The sequence below is a fragment of the Pipistrellus hanaki genome (assembly GCF_964339955.1).
Source record: "Pipistrellus hanaki genome assembly, chromosome: 10".
NCBI lineage: Eukaryota > Metazoa > Chordata > Mammalia > Chiroptera > Vespertilionidae > Pipistrellus > Pipistrellus hanaki.
Genome location: NC_140512.1, coordinates 55,563,996 through 55,583,186, shown reverse-complemented (window position 1 = coordinate 55,583,186; position 19,191 = coordinate 55,563,996). Strand labels below are relative to the sequence as shown.

At 47.1% G+C, this 19,191-nt stretch overlaps 1 protein-coding gene across 3 annotated transcripts in view; it reads left to right on the top strand.

Annotated features, from left to right (window-relative positions):
* Positions 1-3,594: 3,594 nt before the first annotated feature.
* STRIP2 (striatin interacting protein 2) overlaps positions 3,595-19,191 on the top strand; it is a 37,614-nt gene continuing 22,017 nt past the window's right edge. For 2 of the 3 annotated variants that reach the window (XM_084897199.1, XM_084897197.1), the window contains exons 1-9: positions 3,595-3,773; positions 8,299-8,368; positions 12,690-12,764; positions 14,010-14,144; positions 15,462-15,582; positions 16,444-16,512; positions 16,712-16,818; positions 17,809-17,936; positions 18,842-19,045. In XM_084897199.1, the coding sequence (XP_084753325.1) occupies positions 3,645-3,773; positions 8,299-8,368; positions 12,690-12,764; positions 14,010-14,144; positions 15,462-15,582; positions 16,444-16,512; positions 16,712-16,818; positions 17,809-17,936; positions 18,842-19,045 (1,038 nt within the window). In that variant the 5' untranslated portion in view covers positions 3,595-3,644. The remainder of the gene's footprint in view (positions 3,774-8,298; positions 8,369-12,689; positions 12,765-14,009; positions 14,145-15,461; positions 15,583-16,443; positions 16,513-16,711; positions 16,819-17,808; positions 17,937-18,841; positions 19,046-19,191) is intronic. The other variant, XM_084897198.1, reaches the window with a different exon arrangement.

Sequence of the window (19,191 nt, the reverse complement as noted above, 5' to 3'; positions counted from 1 at the left end):
TTACCAATAGGTATCAGCCTTGAAACCCTATTCCATGATGGGTCATTCCACTAATTAACATTCCCCCACCCCACCCCTCCATTGCATGTATAAATATACTGCTTTCTCAGAACTGGGGAGTTGAGAAGAGTAGGCTTAAGGCAGAGAAATTAAAGCATCTTTATAAATTCCCCAAGCCCCCTGTGCACTATCCTTAGCTGGAGAGCAGAGAAGCTAGCATCCAAGGGTTTAGGACCAAACAACCCTGACATCCAGGACCTGACAACATACAACCAAAGGGCAGAAAGAAATTAATCTGGCAGAGGTTTTGCCCGACTCAATCAGTAACTTCCTGTTCTTCCTCAACTACCAGTAGAGCAGCCATTCCTGAGCAGCTTCTGGTAGCCAGCTCCTTTAGTTGGTAGCCTAAACTACAATAGTTCTCGTTCTGAATGCAAGGTGTTTTCTCATTACACCCACACGTGGCTTTTGAGAGAGGAGGGTGTTCTATTCTTTTTCTATACTTTACCTTGGCTGCCTGATATCCTCAAAAATTAGGTATCTTAAGACTTCCTGCATCTTATTTTTAAACTTTCTCCATGTAAGGTGTTACCTATTTAATCATATATCTGACCTCCATGGGTTATAGTGGAGTACTTACATGGAGAAGGATATATTTGGTCCTTGTAATATACCTATTTATACCTCCAGCCCTCTCTCTCCCAGTGGCTCAGGATCCTGCATTTTTGGAAGTTTAAAAATAACAGCATAAGGCCATCTCTGCAAAGATAGAAAAATTTATAGACCAGCCCCTAATTATCTCCCCGGTATATTTATGGTCACCTCTGTGGTTAATTGTAATGATTGCTGCCACTTCATTGTTGACAAAAGAGAGGGAGTGTGTGCCAATTCCATGACTTACGAAGTTTCAAAGTTTTCAGTTAATCTGTTTTTTTGTTACTTCTTCCAGGAGTTGTTTCCAGATAGCTCCCTCTTATGACAAACTCTGAAAGTCTGGACCTATAATGCAGAGATGTCTGACCTTTACTGTCTTCCATTTCACTAGCTGTGAAAAAGATAATGGATTGAGGTCTTATCCTCATGTTGATTCTTTGCAAACACCACAATACCAATTTTTCAAAACCCTCTCTGAAAGTGAAGCCAGGTGGAGCTCTAGACTCAACAAAAAGCTTTACGTAGGGGCCAGAGGGGTCTTGAGAGCAGTCCTCAATCCTACTTTCCACTGAAGGTCACTTTGCTCTCTTTGCCCTAGTGACTGGGCTGGAAAGGAACAAGCCTCAAAAGCGGCCAGTCCTGCCTGCCGCCACCGGAGGGGAGGGGATCCTGCCGTCTGACGAGGCTCGCAACAGAGAACATGAAGTTCTGGGCCTGTCAGTTAGAGCTCTGACTGCTTAGGAGGAGAGGTATTAGGGAGAGGGAAGGTAGGATAATTGATTCTTTTATTAAGAAAGGCTAATGGGCTGTGCTGTGGCAGGTTTACCGTACTGAAGCGTGATGAGCTAGGCGTAGGTTGTGAATTTTAAAGCAGAGTATGAGTCCTTAAGAGTTTAATGAATTATACCCTGAGAAGAATTCCAAAATCAAATGGTTTCAGCCTTGAGCCAGGGACTTTCTTGGAAATTCATATGAATTCAATTCTGCTGAACCAGTGAGTCTCAACCCTCTGGGGACATTTTGCAGGATCTGGAGACCTTTGGTTGTCGTCCTCGGGGGAAGGAACTATTGGCACCTAGTGAGGAGAGGCCTGGGATTCTGCTAAACATCCTACAATGCACAGGACAGCCCCACAACAAATAACTCTGTCACTAGTACATAAACCCTGTGTTAATACATAAACGAGGCATACAAAAATGAATTAAACTTGGCTCTACTCTCCAGCTTTTATCCAGGTTGTAGGTGGAGGGTGAGAGGTGGGGATAAGAAAGGAAAGGGGAAATGGTGAGAGGGTGCAGTAAGAAGATGTTGGGGACCAGGGAGAAAAGGGAATTCAGAATGCTCCAAGGACGGCTCCCTCTCAGCTCTGCCTTACCTATCCCTACTAGCTAGCAGAGGAAAATGAGAAAGATAGGGTTAAGAAAGGGACAGAATTGTCCCTAAGAAGTAAACAGTGGAGTAGCTTCTTCAGGCCCTCCCCTTTGGGGTATAGTGGGAAATAGAAGGATTTTGGAACCCAGCTGACTTGGCTTGAAAGGATTCAGGAGGGTCAAAGGAAGGCTTCCTGGAGGAGGAGGTGATGACTAAATAGAATCTGTAAGGAAGAACTGAAGTTAGCCAAGAGAGGAACAGAAAGTCCCTCCAGAGAGAACAGCACATTTGAAGGCACTGAAACAAGGTAGAATTTGATGCCTTGAGAACTGCAAGGAGTAATTCATCTCTTCGGGTCCCGCCTTCCTCACCAGTGATACTGGATTCGTGAAAAAACCTGTCAGCGGGAGGTGTGATACACCTGAAGGGCCCCTGGTGCAATGCCTGGAAAGAGTGGCAGGTCCCCACTCCCACCCATTCTCCTCGGGCTGCTGCTTCCTTGGGGCTACTATTGCCAACCCAGACTGCCAAAACGTTTCCTGCTTTTAAGATAAATTCCAGGGTGGGCAAGCCACGCAGCCTCATTTGCCCCCAGGAAGGATCTTGGAAGAATGAAGCAAAAGACTGGAGTGAGCCGAAACCGGTTTGGCTCAGTGGATAGAGCGTCGGTCTGCGGACTGAGGGGTCCCGGGTTCCATTCCGGTCAAGGGCATGTGCCTTGGTTGTGGGCACATCCCCGGTGGGGGGTGTACAGGAGCCAGCTGGTCGATGATTATTCTCTCTCATCGACGTTTCTAACTCTATTCCTCTCCATTCCTCTCTGTAAAAAATCAATAAAATATATTAAAAAAAAAAAAAAAAAAAAGACTCGGGGTGAGTGAGGGTGGGGCGGGAGCGCTTGCTCTCCGTACCATCTTAACTCCCTAGATCACAGCGTGAGGTGCCCGCTTCTGCAGAGGAAGGCAGGTGACCGGGAGCAGCCCTGAGAGACACCCGCAATGTCAGTGAAGCGAAACGTCCCCACACCTCACCTGTGCACCCCAGTCTCCCAGCTAAGTCCTCCCTCTGAGTGGATGAGCTCTCTTCAGAAACCTCAGCTTCCAGAGAGGGCGAGTCCCTCGTTTCCTGCGGGGTCCCTGGCCACCCATCCCTCCCCTGCGATGGAAGCGGGTTTGGGACGCAGGTGCAAGTGGGGGCAGAGGTCTGCGGTCACGGGGAAGCAGCCGCAGTGGAGCGGGAGGTGAAGAACAGAGCTCCCCGAAAAGGTCGCTCTTTGGGAGGAGGTGAGTGCTGAGGGGCCCCGAGAGAGAAGCAAAGGGAAACCGCCTTGAGCTCGGGCCCACAAATGGGAAGGCAGAGCTGGGAGCCCACCCGGGAGCCCCCCGCTCCCGGCCGCGCCGCAGGACAGGGAAAAAGACGGGGGCTGTTCCCTGGAAAGAGCCCCCTCCAAGCCCCGCTCCCCGGGGCCGAACAGCCAATGGCGCCGCGGGGCGGGGCTGCGGAGAGCGGCCGCAGCCAATCGCTTGCTCAGGGGGCGGGGCCGGGCCGGCAACGCGCGGCGGCGGGGTCGCCTCGGGCAGAGAGCGCGGAGCAGCTGAGGGGCGCCCGGACCGAGCCGCATGGAGGACCCGGGGGCCCCGGGGGCCGGGAGCCCGCCCGCCAATGGCAACGGCAACGGCGGCGGCAAAGGGAAGCAGGCGGGGGCCAAGGGCCGAGAAGTGTTCCGAAGCCAGCGGCGGGAGTCGGAGGTGAGGAGCCCGGAGAGCTGCTGTTGGGGCCGGGAGGTGCCCGCGGGCGGGGAGCGGCGGCTGAGGGGCTGTGGCCGGGCTCCGCTCCGGCGCCCGGAGTCCCCCCTGAGGGCGGGCGCCTGCGGGGGCGCCGCTGCTGGACTCCGGGCTCTCCAGCCCCGGACCCCTCCCCTCCCCTCTGGCCTCCCCTCCCGAAGATGTAGCGCGATCCCGAGCGGACCGGGTACTTTTCAAATATTTATCACCTCGCTCGCAGCTGCCACCTCCGGAGGTGGGGATTCGAACCTCCCGCTGACAGAGGAGTGAACGGGCGCGGGCGGTGGAGGACCTGCGAGCGGGGCGGGAGGCCGAGCGCCGCCGCGGGGCAGAGGAGCGGGCTGGGGGCGCTGCCCGCCACCCCGGCTCCCGAGCCTTCTGCCCTCCCCGTTCCCACGCCCCGGTGTGGGCGGCTCCACCGGCCTCGGGACCGCTACCTGGAAGGGTTAACGGGATAGGATTCAGGCGGGGCCAGTGAGGGAGAGAGTGGATGGGACTGTCCCAGGATCCAAACCCACACATAGGAGTATGCATGTTTGGGTCGCTTCCTTTTCTAGAAAATTAATAATAATAATAATAATAATAATAATAATAATAATAATAAATCCCTAGCCAGGAGGATGAAAGGATTGGATCATATTATTGACCGCCTCTCCCCCCGTCCTCCTCCAGCCAGTCTCCGTCCACCAGCCCCCAGTAGAACCGGTCTGAGGGGGACCAGGAGAACAGATTGTGGGATGTCAGGTGTGGAAGGGTCTGTAGCGATCACCCGGGTTAGCCCTTGGTTTCACAGACGTGAAAGAGACAGAAGTTAACTTGCCCACCATCATGCTAGTACCTCTGGCTCAGAGGCCAGGAGTACCAAGCTTTGGAGTCAGGCAGACCAGGTTTTGAATCGCAGCCCCGCCATTTATTCTCCGTGTTGACTTTTTGGCAAATTGCCAAACCTCTAGGCGCTCCAGTTTTCTTCATCTGTAAAATGAGGTTAACGCAATGTGCCGTGGGAGGCTGTGATAAAACCAAAGTGAGATAATTGAATGTAAAATGATTAATGCAGTGCAGGTACCCTGCATGCAACGGGTCAGTTCAGAGCAGCTCTTAGCAGTACCGCACACCGCCACATCGAGGGGCAGAGCTGGTTCTGAGTGCCAGGACTTAAGCATCCCAGTCCAGGGTGGACCATTTGAATGCTATCTCACCGTTTCCAAAGGGATTTCAGGTATGCTTTCCATCTTAATACAGACAGGGTAGGAATCCATCCCATTTTTTAAAAGAGAGAAGTAGAGGAGGTGAAAAGACTGGCCCCAGACCACACCACCTTCAGAGGCATAGTTCAGCCCTCCTGCCTTGTTAGATCAGGCAGGGTTCTATCCATCACATCATCTTCCCCCCTCCCCACCCCTCCTACCCCACCTCAGTACCAGTCTGGCCTTTTAGGGGACCCTTTGCTTCCTTCCCCCTTAGAGACGTTGCTCTTACTCAGATGTGGTATATTTGGGGGGAGGGAATAGCCATTCATATGCCCAGTACTAACTTAGGTGCTAGGGATACAGCCGTGAACCAGATAACATCTTTGCTCTTCGGAGCTAGTATTCCAGTGGGAGTGGCGAGATCAAGACCGACAATATGCTAATAAAGAACATAATTTCAGAGTGCTATGCTCTTTGAGGGAATGAAAACTCCTCCTGACGCCGGAAGCCTTGTCCCCTTGTCCCAAGTCTTCCTTTAGGAAAAGGCTCTGTTACTGCTTTACCTTTGCCGGTGAGTTCAGTGTCTCAGTGAGCTCAGTATCCCGAGACTCCGAGCTTTCCACCTGCACTGCAGTTTGCCTCCTGACTCCTGCAGCTGCACTTGTCATGCTTGGGAATGAACAACTGCAGTGATCCTCTCTATCTGGGCTCGCTGCCTGCCAGAAGGCGGGCTGGGCAGATTAGCTTTCCTCTGCCTCCCACTGCAGCAGGAGAGCGCTTCTCCTGTCAGTATCACTACCACACCCGGGTGCCAGACTCAGATGACCGTGGGCTTTCCCTCCCTCCCTCCCTCCCTCCCTCCCTCCGTCCCTCCCTCCCTCCCTCCCTCCCTCCCTCCCTCCCTCCCTCCCTCCCTTCCTCCTTCCTTCCCTCCCTCCCTCCCTCCTCTTGCTCTCCTGTGTAAGCTAGTCCTCAGGAGAGATGGTTTTCTTTTCTCTCTAGGGCTGCTAAAGAATTACTGAGAGACAATTATTTGGCTTAAGTCAAAAGCATCTCCTATGTACATGTCACTGTTTATAGGGCACTGTTGACCTACCCTTTCACAATGGCTTTAGGTATGAACTTTCTCAACCTAAAAAGGAAGTTGCTTAATAAAAAGATTATTAACTTTCCAAAGGATTCACTTCTGGCCTCATTGAGCCAGATCCCCTGGTTTAATTGGTTCCCAAAGTCCTTGACAGAGTTTGTGGCAAAATGAGGAAAATTTGGGCATTGTATGCCCAAACCTCACTGTTTTGTGGTTTTCATATGAAGTTTTATTGCCTAGGCATGGCTGATTAAACCACTGGCCTTGTGATTGAACTCAGTCTCCAGGCTCCTCCTCTCCCTTGAGGTAGGGCCAGCCCCTCCTTTGAAACTCTTTGGGTTCGTGTGAGTCACCTCATTAGCTTAAACACAAGTATGGTTGACAAGAACCCTTATAAATATCAGACACTCCCATCACTCAGGAAATTCCAGAGGTTTTAGGAGATCTGTGCCAGAAATGGGAGGGAGGTGAGGCAAAGACTAAATATATTTTCTTACACCACACTGAGAGGTTAAGTAATTTGCTCAAGATCACATAATATGTGACAGTATGTCAAAGCTGGGATTCAAAATTTAAAAAGCTCAGATAGATTAATACGTATTAGTAGGAAATACCCCAAAGTGCTTAAATTGATTAGGGGATTATATTAAAACTAGAGACCCGTGCATGACATTCATGCAGTGGGGGTAAAGGGGATTCTCAGCCAAACCTACGCCCTCTCACAGTCTGGGACCTCTCGGGGAATGTCCAACTGCCGGCCTAGCGGAGAGTGGGCCTAAGCCAGCAGTCAGACATCCCCCAAGGGGTCCTTAGCACTGCCACGGAGGTGGGAGAATTTCCTGCCACTGTTGCTGCACTCACCATTAGCCCAGCTTCTGGCTGAGCAGTGCTCCCCCTGTGGGAGCACACTGACCACAGGGGCAGCTCCTGCATTGAGCATCTGCCCTATGATGGTCAGTGCGAATCATAGTGACCCATCGTTCTGCAGTTCGACTGATTTGCATACTAGGGTTTTATTATATAGGATAATTTATACATACACCATCATAGGAGATCTAGTCTTTAAAAAAAATTGGAATAGAAATGCTACCTTATTTGACAGTCCTAAAGTTTGGAATATTAAGGCTGAATTATGATCCACAGAATGATATTTGTCCCAAATCATATAGTGGGTTGACAGAGTTGCAATTAGAATACAGTTCACCTCTTGTTTTCGTCCATCACGTTTTTCTGGAGATCAGCTAGATGCTCTCCTGGTCTGGGTTTATGTAGATTAGATATGGGTACAGATTGTAGCTTTCATATCTGTTCACAATCCTGGCCCATTACCCAGAGTTTCTGATTCTATATGAGCCCCTCCCAGCACCGAGCCTCAATTTTGGCTTATGACTACTGGTGGGAAGGTAGACTGGTGTAGCCACTGTGGAGAACAGTGTGGAGTTTCCTCAAAAAAACTAAAAATGGAACTCCCATTTAACCCAGTGATCCCACTTCTAGGAATATATCCCAAGAAACTAGAAACACCAATCAGAAAGGATATATGCACCCCTATGTTCATAGCAGCACAATTTATAATACCATAGCTAAGAGTTGGAAACAGCCTAAGTGCCCATCAGCAGATGAGTAGATTAAAAAACTGTGGTACATCTAACAATGGAATACTACACTGCGGTAAAAAAGAAGGAATTCTTACCATTTGCAAAAGCATGGATGGAACTGGAGAGCATTATGCTAAACAAAATAAGCCAATCAGAGAAATATAAATACCACATGATCTCAATCATTTGTGGAATATAATAAACAACATACACCGATGAACAAAAACAGATTCAGAGACAGAGAAGCATCAATCAGACCGTGAAACCTCAGAGGGAAGGTAGGGGTGGGTAGGAGAGAGGGAGAGAGATCATCCAAAGGATTTGTATGCATGCATATAAGCCTGACCAATGGACACAGACACTAGGGGGGGCGGGTAGGGGAGGCAATGAGGGGATAAGGACACATGTAATAATTTAATCAATAAAGAAAAAAAATTGTAAATAAAAATTTTGACTTGTAGAAGGTTACCTCCTAGATGAAAGGCACAGATGGAACTCTTCTAGCTGCCTCCCTGATCTAACCTTGGCCTCCAAGAGGGGAAGAGGATGAAATTAGGATATAATCTCCTTTGTCAACCCTTTCCCCAGTTACCGCAAAGATTTCTCCATTGCAGGGCTCCGTGGACTGCCCCACTCTGGAATTTGAGTATGGAGATGCAGATGGGCATGCAGCAGAGTTGTCAGGTATGAGGCAGATGGGTCTGAAGAGAGTGGAAGGTGGCCAAGAGGGAGAGGAAGGGGCTTGTCATCTCCCTTGGCAGCTTGTCTGTTCTCAACAAGTGGCTGCAGAACAAAGGCTGTTCTCCGCATTCCCTCTTCTCGCCACCCTTCAGCGGTAAATATCTCTTTGTTCACATTTCTTTCTGTGAATCCTCCCATGGCTATGGTACTCTCCATTCTTTCATTCTGTCACTCTTTCCTGCTTACACCCTTTATTCTTTTTTGGTGCACTCTCTCATCTGTTTTCTCTCCACCTTCTCCTGTTTCTCCTCTCTTTCTCTTCCCATATTCACCCGTATCTTTGCATGACCCCTTCTTTCTGCCACCCTCTCCATCTCTATTCCATTCGATCTCTCTCCTTTTCTCTTCTACCTCCATCTTGCTGCCTTCCCTTAACACTTGCCCCTTAAATAAATCTCAGCAATGGCTGAAGAAAAACTCTATAGATAACTGGCCAGCTGAGCAAGGCTGGCCATTCACCTTAGCCGTCAGGGTGGAGCTGTGTGATCCCACTCTCCTTTCAGTGCTGGGCTGCTTCTCTCTGGGTTTTTAGCTTAGACCAGTGGTCGGCAAACTCATTAGTCAACAGAGCCAAATATCAACAGTACTACGATTGCAATTTCTTTTGAGAGCCAAATTTTTTAAACTTAAACATATAGGTAGGTACATTGTTATTAAGTTAATTAGGGTACTCCTAAGCTGGCCTTTGCTTAAAACCCAAGGGGCCAAAGAGCTGCATGTGGCTCGTGAGCTGCAGTTTGCTGACCACTGGCTTAGGCTAAACATGATGTCCTCATATTAAGGGCCTCCATGTTACCCGTGCTATGAAGGCCAGTTATTAATAAATGAGCTTTGGGTGGAGATGGTGTGAAAGTTAAATATTCCGTCACGTGTAAGTGATACTTTGAGGTATGATTTTTTCCAAAGAAAATAGGCAAATGTTTTTAAAGAAGTTCTTGTGAATAAGCACAGGGAACAAATTTTGAAATAGCTAAGTTTAACTACCAACAAAAATTAGAATACATAGTGTGTGTGTGTGTGTGTGTGTGTGTGTGTATAAGGAGGGAGGGAGAGAGAGAAGAGACATGAAATGGTCAAAGAATGAATAGGAATTTATAGAACAGAAAACTATACAGTCAATAAATACATGAAAAGATGTTCAACTAGCCCTAGCCGGTTTGGCTCAGTGGATAGAGTGTCGACTTGCAGACTGAAGGGTCCCGGGTTTGATTCCAGTCAAGGACATATGCCTGGGTTGTGGGCTCAATACAGTAGAGGATATGCAAAAGGCAGCCGATCAATGATTCTCTCTCATCATTGTTGTTTCTATTTCTCCCTCTCCTTACTTCTTCTCTGAAATCAATCATAATTTTTTTCAAAAGATGTTCAACTACATTAGTAATGGAGAAAAGCAATTAAAATAATGCCATATTATTTTACATTCATCAAATTGCAAAATTTAAAAGCCTAGGTTGGTGAGGGCACAGAGAAATGAGTACTTTTATGCACTGCTTGGCATGAGAGTATAATAAAATTGGAAAGCAGTTTGGTCATATCTAGCAAAGTTGAAAACCTACACATATTATGACCTAGTGATCTAGATGAACACTTTAAAAAAACACACACATATTTTTAATGATTTCAGAGAAGAAGGGAGTGGAAGGGAGAGATAGAAACATCAATGATGAGGGAATCATTGATTGGCTGCCTCCTGCAAGTTGGACTGAGCCTTCAACCCAGGCATGTGCCATTGACCAGAATCGCACCTTGGACCCTTTGGTCAGCAGGCCAATGCCCTATCCACTGAGCAAAACCGACTAGGACAAGATGTACACTTTTTAAAAATACTTGGGCATAAGAAAACATGTACAAAGATGTTTATTGCGGCCATTGTGGAAAATGGAAAACAACTTAGTAGGAGAATGGATAAACTGTAGTATATCAATAAATAGCCATTAAAATAATCGATCTATATCAATATGTTTCAGTATTAATAAATATTCAAAACAATGTTGAGGGAGGAAAGAAACAATGACAAAATAATTTAAACATGCATCAAACTGCAAAACATGAGTCTAAAAGGTGTTTCTAGGCAGTGCAGTTGCACACTTGTTTGAAAGCAGTATCCATAAAGTGAAAGGATGTGTTCATCATGCTGTTTTTTTATACAAAAAACTATTGAAAGGCACATAATAAAAAAGGTTACTAAGAAAAAATAATGTATACAATATGATAGATACTACTTGAATAAAAACTTTTAAAGCAGAACAATATCATGTGTTTACAGGCACATACATAGGTAATAAAAGAATAAAGATAGGCATGTGCAGCATACACGCCGATTTTATTGTTGTGGTTACATTGAGAGAGGGACATAAAATAGACTGGAGAGGAAGAGCGGACTTTAGATGGCTAAAGCAAATATGACAAAGTGTTAATATTTGTTTAATCTGGGTAGATGATACACATGTGTCATAGGTATTCTATATTTATCTGTATGTAAGTTCAGGATCTAAAATTTAAAAATAAAAACAAAAAAGTTTAGTACCTAAGAAACTGCTCTCTTTTCTGATTGGGTTTGTGCTCTACTCTTACACACACACACACACACACTCCAATAATGACTGAAGAATTTAAGATTCAGAGATGGGACTTGCTTCTGGTCACTCCAGGATTCTGGAACTCAGGACTCAAAAGCCCTGGCTCCCAGCCCAGCCTGGTTCAGTTGATTGGAGCATCTTCCCATTCTTCCCATATACCAAAAGGTGGTGGAGTTTCATTTCTGGTCAGGGCACATACCCAAGTTGCTGGTTCCAATCCCTGGGTTGAAGGCTCAGTCCAACTTGCAGGAGGAGGCCAATCAATGATTCCCTCATCATTGATGTTTCTATCTCTCCCTTCCACTCCCTTCTTCTCTGAAATCATTAAAAATATGTTTGTTTGTTTTTAAAGTGTTCATCTAGATCACTAGGTCATAATATGTGTAGGTTTTCAACTTTGCTAGATGTGACCAAACTGCTTTCTAATTTTATTATACTCTCATGTCAAGCAGTGCATAAAAGTACTCATTTCTCTGTGCCCTCACCAACCTAGGCTTTTAAATTTTGCAATTTGATGAATGTAAAATAATATGGCATTATTTTAATTGCTTTTCTCCATTACTAATGTAGTTGAACATCTTTTGAAAAAAATTATGATTGATTGACATGTAGGAAGCAACCAATCTCTCTCTCTCTCTCTCTCTCTCTCTCTCTCTCTCTCTCTCTCTCTCTCTCTCTCTCTCTCTTCTCTCTCTGTCTCTGTCTCTGTCTCTCTCTCTTCCCCTCCCTCTCTTCCTCCCCCCCTCCCTCTCCCCATCCCCTCTTCCTTTCTCTAAATTTTTTTTTTAAATCTCTGGTTCCAAGACAAAGTATTTCTCAACCATAAGACAACTGGCTGGAACATAAGTGAATTTCTCTTGTTTTGTGACCTAATTAAATCTCCAGCTATGGTCTCATTTAGGGAACAGGGTTTTGATGAAATCTATTTTATCACCTATTGATTTTTCAACTTCAGTTCTTCATCCTCCGTAAGATGAGGGTACTGGTATAATTTTCGGGCGTGTGTGTGTGTGTGTGTGTGTGTGTGTGTGTGTGTGTGTGAAAGGGCATTTATATTCTTGTAAACATTTTGGATTGAGAGACTACTGTCAGCAAAGTTAGGTTTTCCTGGGCACAGGCTGCCCTTGGGCAACCATAGCTGCTCGATATGGTCTCTTTCCAGGTGGCAGTGAGCAGGAACCTAAACTTCTATACCCTTCGAGGAAACTTAGCAGGGAGAGAATGAGTTGGCTCCAACCCCAAACAGCCATCTCTAATGCATATTCTTCAGCCCTCACCCTCGCCTCTAAATGTCAGGGTGTGTAGTGCCCTCCTCTTTCCTAGAGACTGAGTAACCCCAGGCTGGGTTGACAAACAGAAGGGGTTGCAGTCCTAAGAAACGGGAGTGATAACATTATGCCCTCTCAGCTCCAACCCTCCTCCTGGCCCTCACCAAATGTTGAAGCCTGCCTTCTCTGCTGTGTCAGCCAGCTGGCAGGAGGAGGACAGGTTTGATGGTTTAATCACCCAGGGACACAAGTGGCTATTTTTAACTGCTCCAAAAAGGAGGAAGCAGACTCTGGGTTGAATTGGACACAGGAATGTATTGGAAGCTTTAGCTCTTTCATGCTACCCTCTCTACTCCAGACCCCTTCGGTAAGGGTCTACTAAATGTTTGTGACTCTGTCCTCTCTTTTCCGGCACAGAATTGTACAGCTACACTGAGAACCTGGAATTCACCACGAACAGGAGGTGCTTTGAAGAAGATTTCAACACTCAAGGTGATCCCAGACCCTTATTCAGAGACCTGCTTTTTTTTCCCTTCATGATATCTCCGCCTGATCTAGAAAAATACCTCAAACAAAGTATGATCCTTCTTCATCTGCTCCATAACTGTGTAACTTCGCTATCCCTTCTTGCTTATGGGACAGTTTCCTGTATCTCAGGTGGAGAGACCTTGGAGTGGCCTGAGCTGAATCCCCTTCCCTGATGTAAAGGGCAAAGAGGGCAGAGGGATGGGGAGGTGGGGCTGGGCTGGTGCCCTGCTGCCTGATACAACCCTGTGCTTAGCCTAGTCCTTAACTTTAATGTTCAACCCTTGCTTCCAACTCTGCCTCACTGTCAATAGCATACTATATATTAAAAGGCTAATATGCAAATTGTCCTCTCGGGTGGGAGTTCGATCAGGTGTCGGCCAGGGGGTGGGGCCATCCAACTGCCTGCAGCCTCTCCCCCCCACCAGCCCTGTCCCTGTTTGGCCCCCACCCTGATCAGGGACAGGGATGGCCAGCCAACCTCTCATGTCCCCTCCTTGCACCTCCTCCAAACCCTCCCCACAGCCAGCCCAGGCTGGCCTGACCCCACCCATGCACTAATTTGTGCACTGGGCCTCTAGTCTAATAATAATTTCATGTGTCCACACTGATTCTCTCAGACCTCCGTTCCCTTATTTGGTCAATGGCAATTCAATTTTCAACTCAACAAGTGTGTGGTGAATACCCTGTTCCATGCTAGAGATGCAGGAGGCAGGGGTGAAGGTGAATTTGCAGTGTCTTCAAAGAGATTATAGTTAGATAGCAAAAAGGAGATGTGTATACCACAAAACCAGCTCAGGCCAAGAGGAACTGGTAAGTGTCAAAAGAGAAGTAAAAAGTATCTTTAAGGATAGAACTTCTTCCCGGAGCATTTGTGGGAAAGAAGTAATTTTGTGTTTGATCTGTAATGATGAATAGGAATTGCATATGTAGGAATGCAGAGGGAACACTTTGAAGAAGACAGAGAAATAGAACAGTATAAGCTGTGTGTGGAGGCTGGAGGGGATGTGCAAAAAGATGAGGCAGCAGAGTGGGTTCAGGCAAGAACTTTTGGGTCATTTACCTTTCCCACCCCTATTTTTTTCTCAGCCAAATAAAGCTTTTGAGGAGAAGAATTTCTAGGGAGCTGAGATCAGAGGTGCTATGCTGTCAGGAGCTTTTCCAGGAAGGGAAGGCAGTAGTTGACACTGGACCTATATGGCCTGTCCCCAGTACAGGGCAAGGAGTGGCTGGAGCTGGAGGAAGACGCCCAGAAGACCTATGTGATGGGGCTCCTGGACCGCCTGGAGGTGGTCAGTAGAGAGCGGCGGCTGAAGGTGGCCCGAGCTGTTCTCTACCTGGCCCAAGGTGAGTGACCACCTTTGCCAACTTTAGAGGGTGGAGACCAGGAATAAAAATGGTGTTCTCAGGAGTAGGATAGGGCAAGTGATGCTGGAGAAGCAGGTCCCTGCCTTTCAAGGACAGATCTTGTCACATGCTAGGAGTAACCTGGTGCTTATGAAGATGAGATGGTAGTAGGTACTGTTCTGGATCCCTTGGAATTACCCTTTATTTTACCAGGCGTATCAGGATTTCTCATGGCTTCTCTTTTCCTTAACCTGGGCTATAGTCATATCTGGAGACTAGCAAGAGTGTCAGTATGGCCAGAGCTGACAAAGTACTACCAGCTGAGGACGGAGGCTTCTTTTGTCATCTGTGACCTGGCCCTGACACAGAGGGAAGGCAGGGTGTGCTACAGATGCACAATGGACCCTCTGCATAGTTTCTTGTTAGTAGTTAGAAGGTTCAAGCCAAAATAGCAGCAAGAGTGGATGCTGTGAGTAATTTGGAGATAATCAGAACTCAATAAGATTGAGGAAATTTTTCTAGAAAAGGACTATTACCAGGTGTTGGAAAGAGAAATAAAATAGCTTAATTGGAATAGTAAAATTAACCCTGAAATTATAAATAAGAGGACTGTTGGCAGAAGTGACTAGTTGTAAGCTAAAAACTATAAAAGTCATACATGGAGAGGAAAGAGAGTGGACATTAATAAGGGGAAGGGAAGACTATAGCATGCAAATGCCCAACCATATCTATTGGGTCTGGTACTATGACCAACTCCCAGGTGCCTCTGTCTTCACCGTTTTGCCTGAGGGTTTCTGGGCAGCACACATAGGGAAGCCGGGAGTGCTGGGGAATCCGTGTGCTCCCCTGGTCCAGCAGCACTCCTCAGTGACTGACAGGAGAGAGTGAGTAGCCTGACTACCTCACCCTTCTTGAGTAAGATGATTTTTGAGTTGTGTGTTTTATATTGTTTCCCAGAGCTTCTCCATACCTGGGATTGAGCTCTTAACTGCCTTCTCTCCCTTACCTCTCTGCTGATGTTTCCTGGGATCACCTAAATAAAATGCTTGCAGTTGAATTTTCATCTCTGGATCTACTTCTCAGAGAACTCAAACTTACAATCGGCCATTGATGAGCACATTGGACCTAACTCTGGAGTCTGCCTTTCCTCTCCACTGCCTCTTTCTGGGATGTCTGCAGGGCCCTTGCCCTACTCTTGTCAGCCAAATTATTGGACAGGATGTTGAAAGATGGTCCTAAAATCATGGGGCAGAGTGGAAAGAACTGGGATAGTCCCTCCCACCCCCCCAACCCCTGTGGCATTGTCTGGTCCTTTAGGCACCTTTGGGGAATGTGATTCAGAGGTCGATGTGCTACACTGGTCCAGATACAACTGCTTCCTGCTCTACCAGATGGGGACCTTCTCAGCCTTCCTGGAGCTCCTCCACATGGAAATCGAGTAAGAAGCCTTAGGGCAGGGCTGGCTGAGACAACCCCCTTCCCTGAAGGCTGCTTCATGTCCTATGCTGAGTCCCTTACCATAGAGACCCCTCTGTGGAGCTGGGTCTATTCACATGTTGGTCCAAAGCTTACACCAACAGTTCCCCTTCTTTCAGCCATATTCTCTGATATTCTGTTCTCCTCCCCCAGGTTGGCTCATCAGCTGCTTCTGCCCCACTTACAGCTTCAATCCTGGGCTTCAGAGGCCTATCTTGGGTGTATTGCCTTTTTATCCAAACCTTCTCAGCTCATCCTAATTCTGGAATCCATGAAGAAAACTCTTTTGGTGAAAACATGACCCAAGAGGGACAGGGCCAGTTCCTATCATGTGCCCAATTCTTTCCCTCATGGGTTATAGCTCTAGAGGTGGCCTTATCTTCTCTAGACACTGTAATGAAGCCTCATTTTATCTCATGTCTATCACCCAGGGGTTTTATAGGATGCAATCTGTTTATTATTCATCAAGTGTCATTTAACATCTATTTGGTGTCCAGCACAGTACTAGCCACAGTGGATGGGCCCTTTGCATAGATGTCCTATGCTGAGGTGACGGAGGAATTCTATGGGCTTCTTTACCTTAGACCAATTTATTTTTTTAAAATATACTTTTATTTATTTATTTCAAAGAGGAAGGGAGAGGAAGAGATAACTAGAAATATTAATGATGAGAGAGAATCGTTGATGGGCTGCCTGCTGTACGCCCCATATGGATATATAGCCAGGGAGTAGCAGGTACTCGTATTTGTGTGTATGGTCAGTGGGAACACAGTGAGTAAAGAGGCCGTATGGGTTCTCATTTTCTCCCTCCTTCCCATGGCAGCAACAGCCAGGCATGTAGCACTGCTGTTCGAAAACCAGCCATCTCCATTGCTGATAGCACGGAGCTCCGGTGAGTGGGGCTAGCCATGGGATTGGAATGGGATGGTTAGCAATGGGTTGTTACTCTTGACTCAAATTCCAGATGCTCCCAGACCACTAGAAGTTGCTAATTCCACTGGGTTGGGCTCCCACAAAGACCATCACTGAGGTCTCTGACTATAGGCTGGGATCTGCCTCAGGCACCTCTCGTGATCCTTCTGTAACCCCAGGGTGCTGCTGAGTGTCCTGTACCTACTGGTGGAAAATATCCGCCTGGAGCGAGAAACAGACTCCTGTGGGTGGAGGACTGCCAGGGAGACCTTCCGCACTGAACTGAGTAAGAAGTGGCCCTAAGGAAGGGTGAGGATGGGGCTGGCGCTGGAGGGGAAGCCTAGCATCTGCCCAAGAGAGACAGGCAGCCTTTCTTTTTTTGTTTTTCATTAACATCCTTTTAGGACAGAGATACGGCACGGCAGGCATGAGGGCCTGCCTTAATTGCCCCTGTGTCTGAGCTCAGACCAAATGTCCTCTCTACACCATAATCTTTTTGGTTGTAAATGGGGATAGGTATCCCTCTTCCATTCTATCACGAATCCCACATGAAAAAATGAGTCGAATCACCTTAAAACTGAACTGTGTAGAAATATAAGTTGGTGTCATAGGAGAGGGATAAGATATGAAAGCCAACAGGATTTTTAAAATATATTCATTGATGTGGGAAAGTGACTCAAATGCATTGAGTCCTTCAGCCAGAAAGTAACATCTCTATTACTGTTACTTTTACCCCAAGCTTTGGGAGGTAAGCCATGTTACCTACAGGGCTTCTCTTCCTGCCCTTGAGGAGCTTCCCTCTGGGGACTCTCTAAGCCTCCTTCTCAGGACCAAGGACTCAAATTAAAAATAATAATAATTTATAAATAAATAAATATATATATATATACACACACACACACACACACACACACACACACACACATATATATATATATATATATATATATATATATATATGTTTATTTCAGAGAGAAAGGGAGAGGGAGAGAGAGATAGAAACATCAATGCTGAGAGAGAATCATTGATCAGCTGCCTCCTGCATGCCCTCCCCACTGGGGATCAAGCCTGTAGCCCCGGCATGTGCCTTGATTGGGAATCGAACCATGGTCTCCTGGTTCATAGGTTGACCCTCCACCACTGAGCCATGCGGTCTCCTGTCGGGCAGTACTCAAATTCTTTAGGGGTGGTGAGAGTGTCCAGAATCAGGACTACTGGGGCATGTTTTCCGTTACCTCGTTCTCACTTCCCATTTGCCTCTCTCCACACCCTTCAGGCTTCTCCATGCATAATGAGGAGCCTTTTGCCCTTCTGCTTTTCTCCATGGTTACCAAGTTCTGTAGTGGCCTGGCTCCCCACTTCCCCATAAAGAAGGTCCTGCTTCTGCTCTGGAAGGTGGTCATGGTGAGTGGCTCATTCTCCTCCCTCCTAACTCAGCAGTGCCCTCTGTACCTCAGTTTCTTCTCTTCTGATTCTGCAGGCAGGAGCTAGGCTGAAGACTAGGGCAGCTGTTAGCCAATGGAGGGGCAACTAGGCTATCCTAGAGAAATCAGATGTTCTCTGAGAGAGCAGGTTATCTGTGTCTGTTGGACTGACAAGATTTGCCACTCTGTGAACTGGGGTATCATTGCATCCCCCCCTGATAGAACTGATGATTTGTGGAAAGAACACTGGCTAAGAGTTGGGAGATCTGGCCTCTGCTCATACTGACAACCTTGGGCAACTCTCTGTGCCTCAATTTCTCTAGCTGCCCTCCGTCCAGATAAAAATGAAGTCCTTATAAATGTATGTTGTAGTTTTGTTACTAATTATTCAACCTGATCCTTCAGCTATGGCTCCCACCCCACAGGACTGGCTTCATAAGGGTAACTGCCTCTTAAAGTTCCCCAACTTCAAGAGGCAGTTCCCCCCCAACTGCAGAGGAAATTGAGTGAGGACTGGGGTTAGCATCTGGATGTGTTTCTTAAAGAAGGAGATACATTTTCCTGTTTGTTTGTGTGTTTTTTGGTTTTGTGGTTTTTTGTTTTTTTGGGGTTTTTTTTAGTGGAGGCCCCTAGGAGTCCCTTTCCTAATTTCTGGCAATATGTCCAACCCTGAGTCTGTAAATAATGCTTTATCCTGATGCCTGAGTTCCTCAGACTGGGCTAGTAACCACATTTGCCCCTTCCTGTTTTATTACTAATTAATCCGGGATCTGAGGGGGCCTGGAGGTGGTGGTTGTTCCTCTTCACCCATGCTTTCCTGACTTTGCTCTCTCTGACTTCCCTCCCTTCCCCTCTCTTCTCTGCCCCCTTTTTTTTACCCCTTAGTTCACCCTCGGTGGATTTGAGCATCTACAGGCTCTCAAAGTACAGAAGCGGGCAGAACTGGGCCTGCCGCCACTGGCAGAGGACAGTATCCAGGTGGTGAAGAGCATGCGTGCTGCCTCCCCGCCCTCTTACACTCTGGACCTGGGGGAGTCTCAGCTGGCACCACCACCTTCCAAGTTGCGAGGCCGCCGTGGTTCTAGAAGGGTATGCACTAAAGCAGACAGTGGGACACTAGCTGACCAAAAATCCAGATTCTGAGCTACTCTGGATGTGGGAGGAAAGGGCAGTAAATGACCCAGCTCATCCTGCCCCTGGCTGGCCCTGTGACCAACCTGAAACCTTGCAGTCTG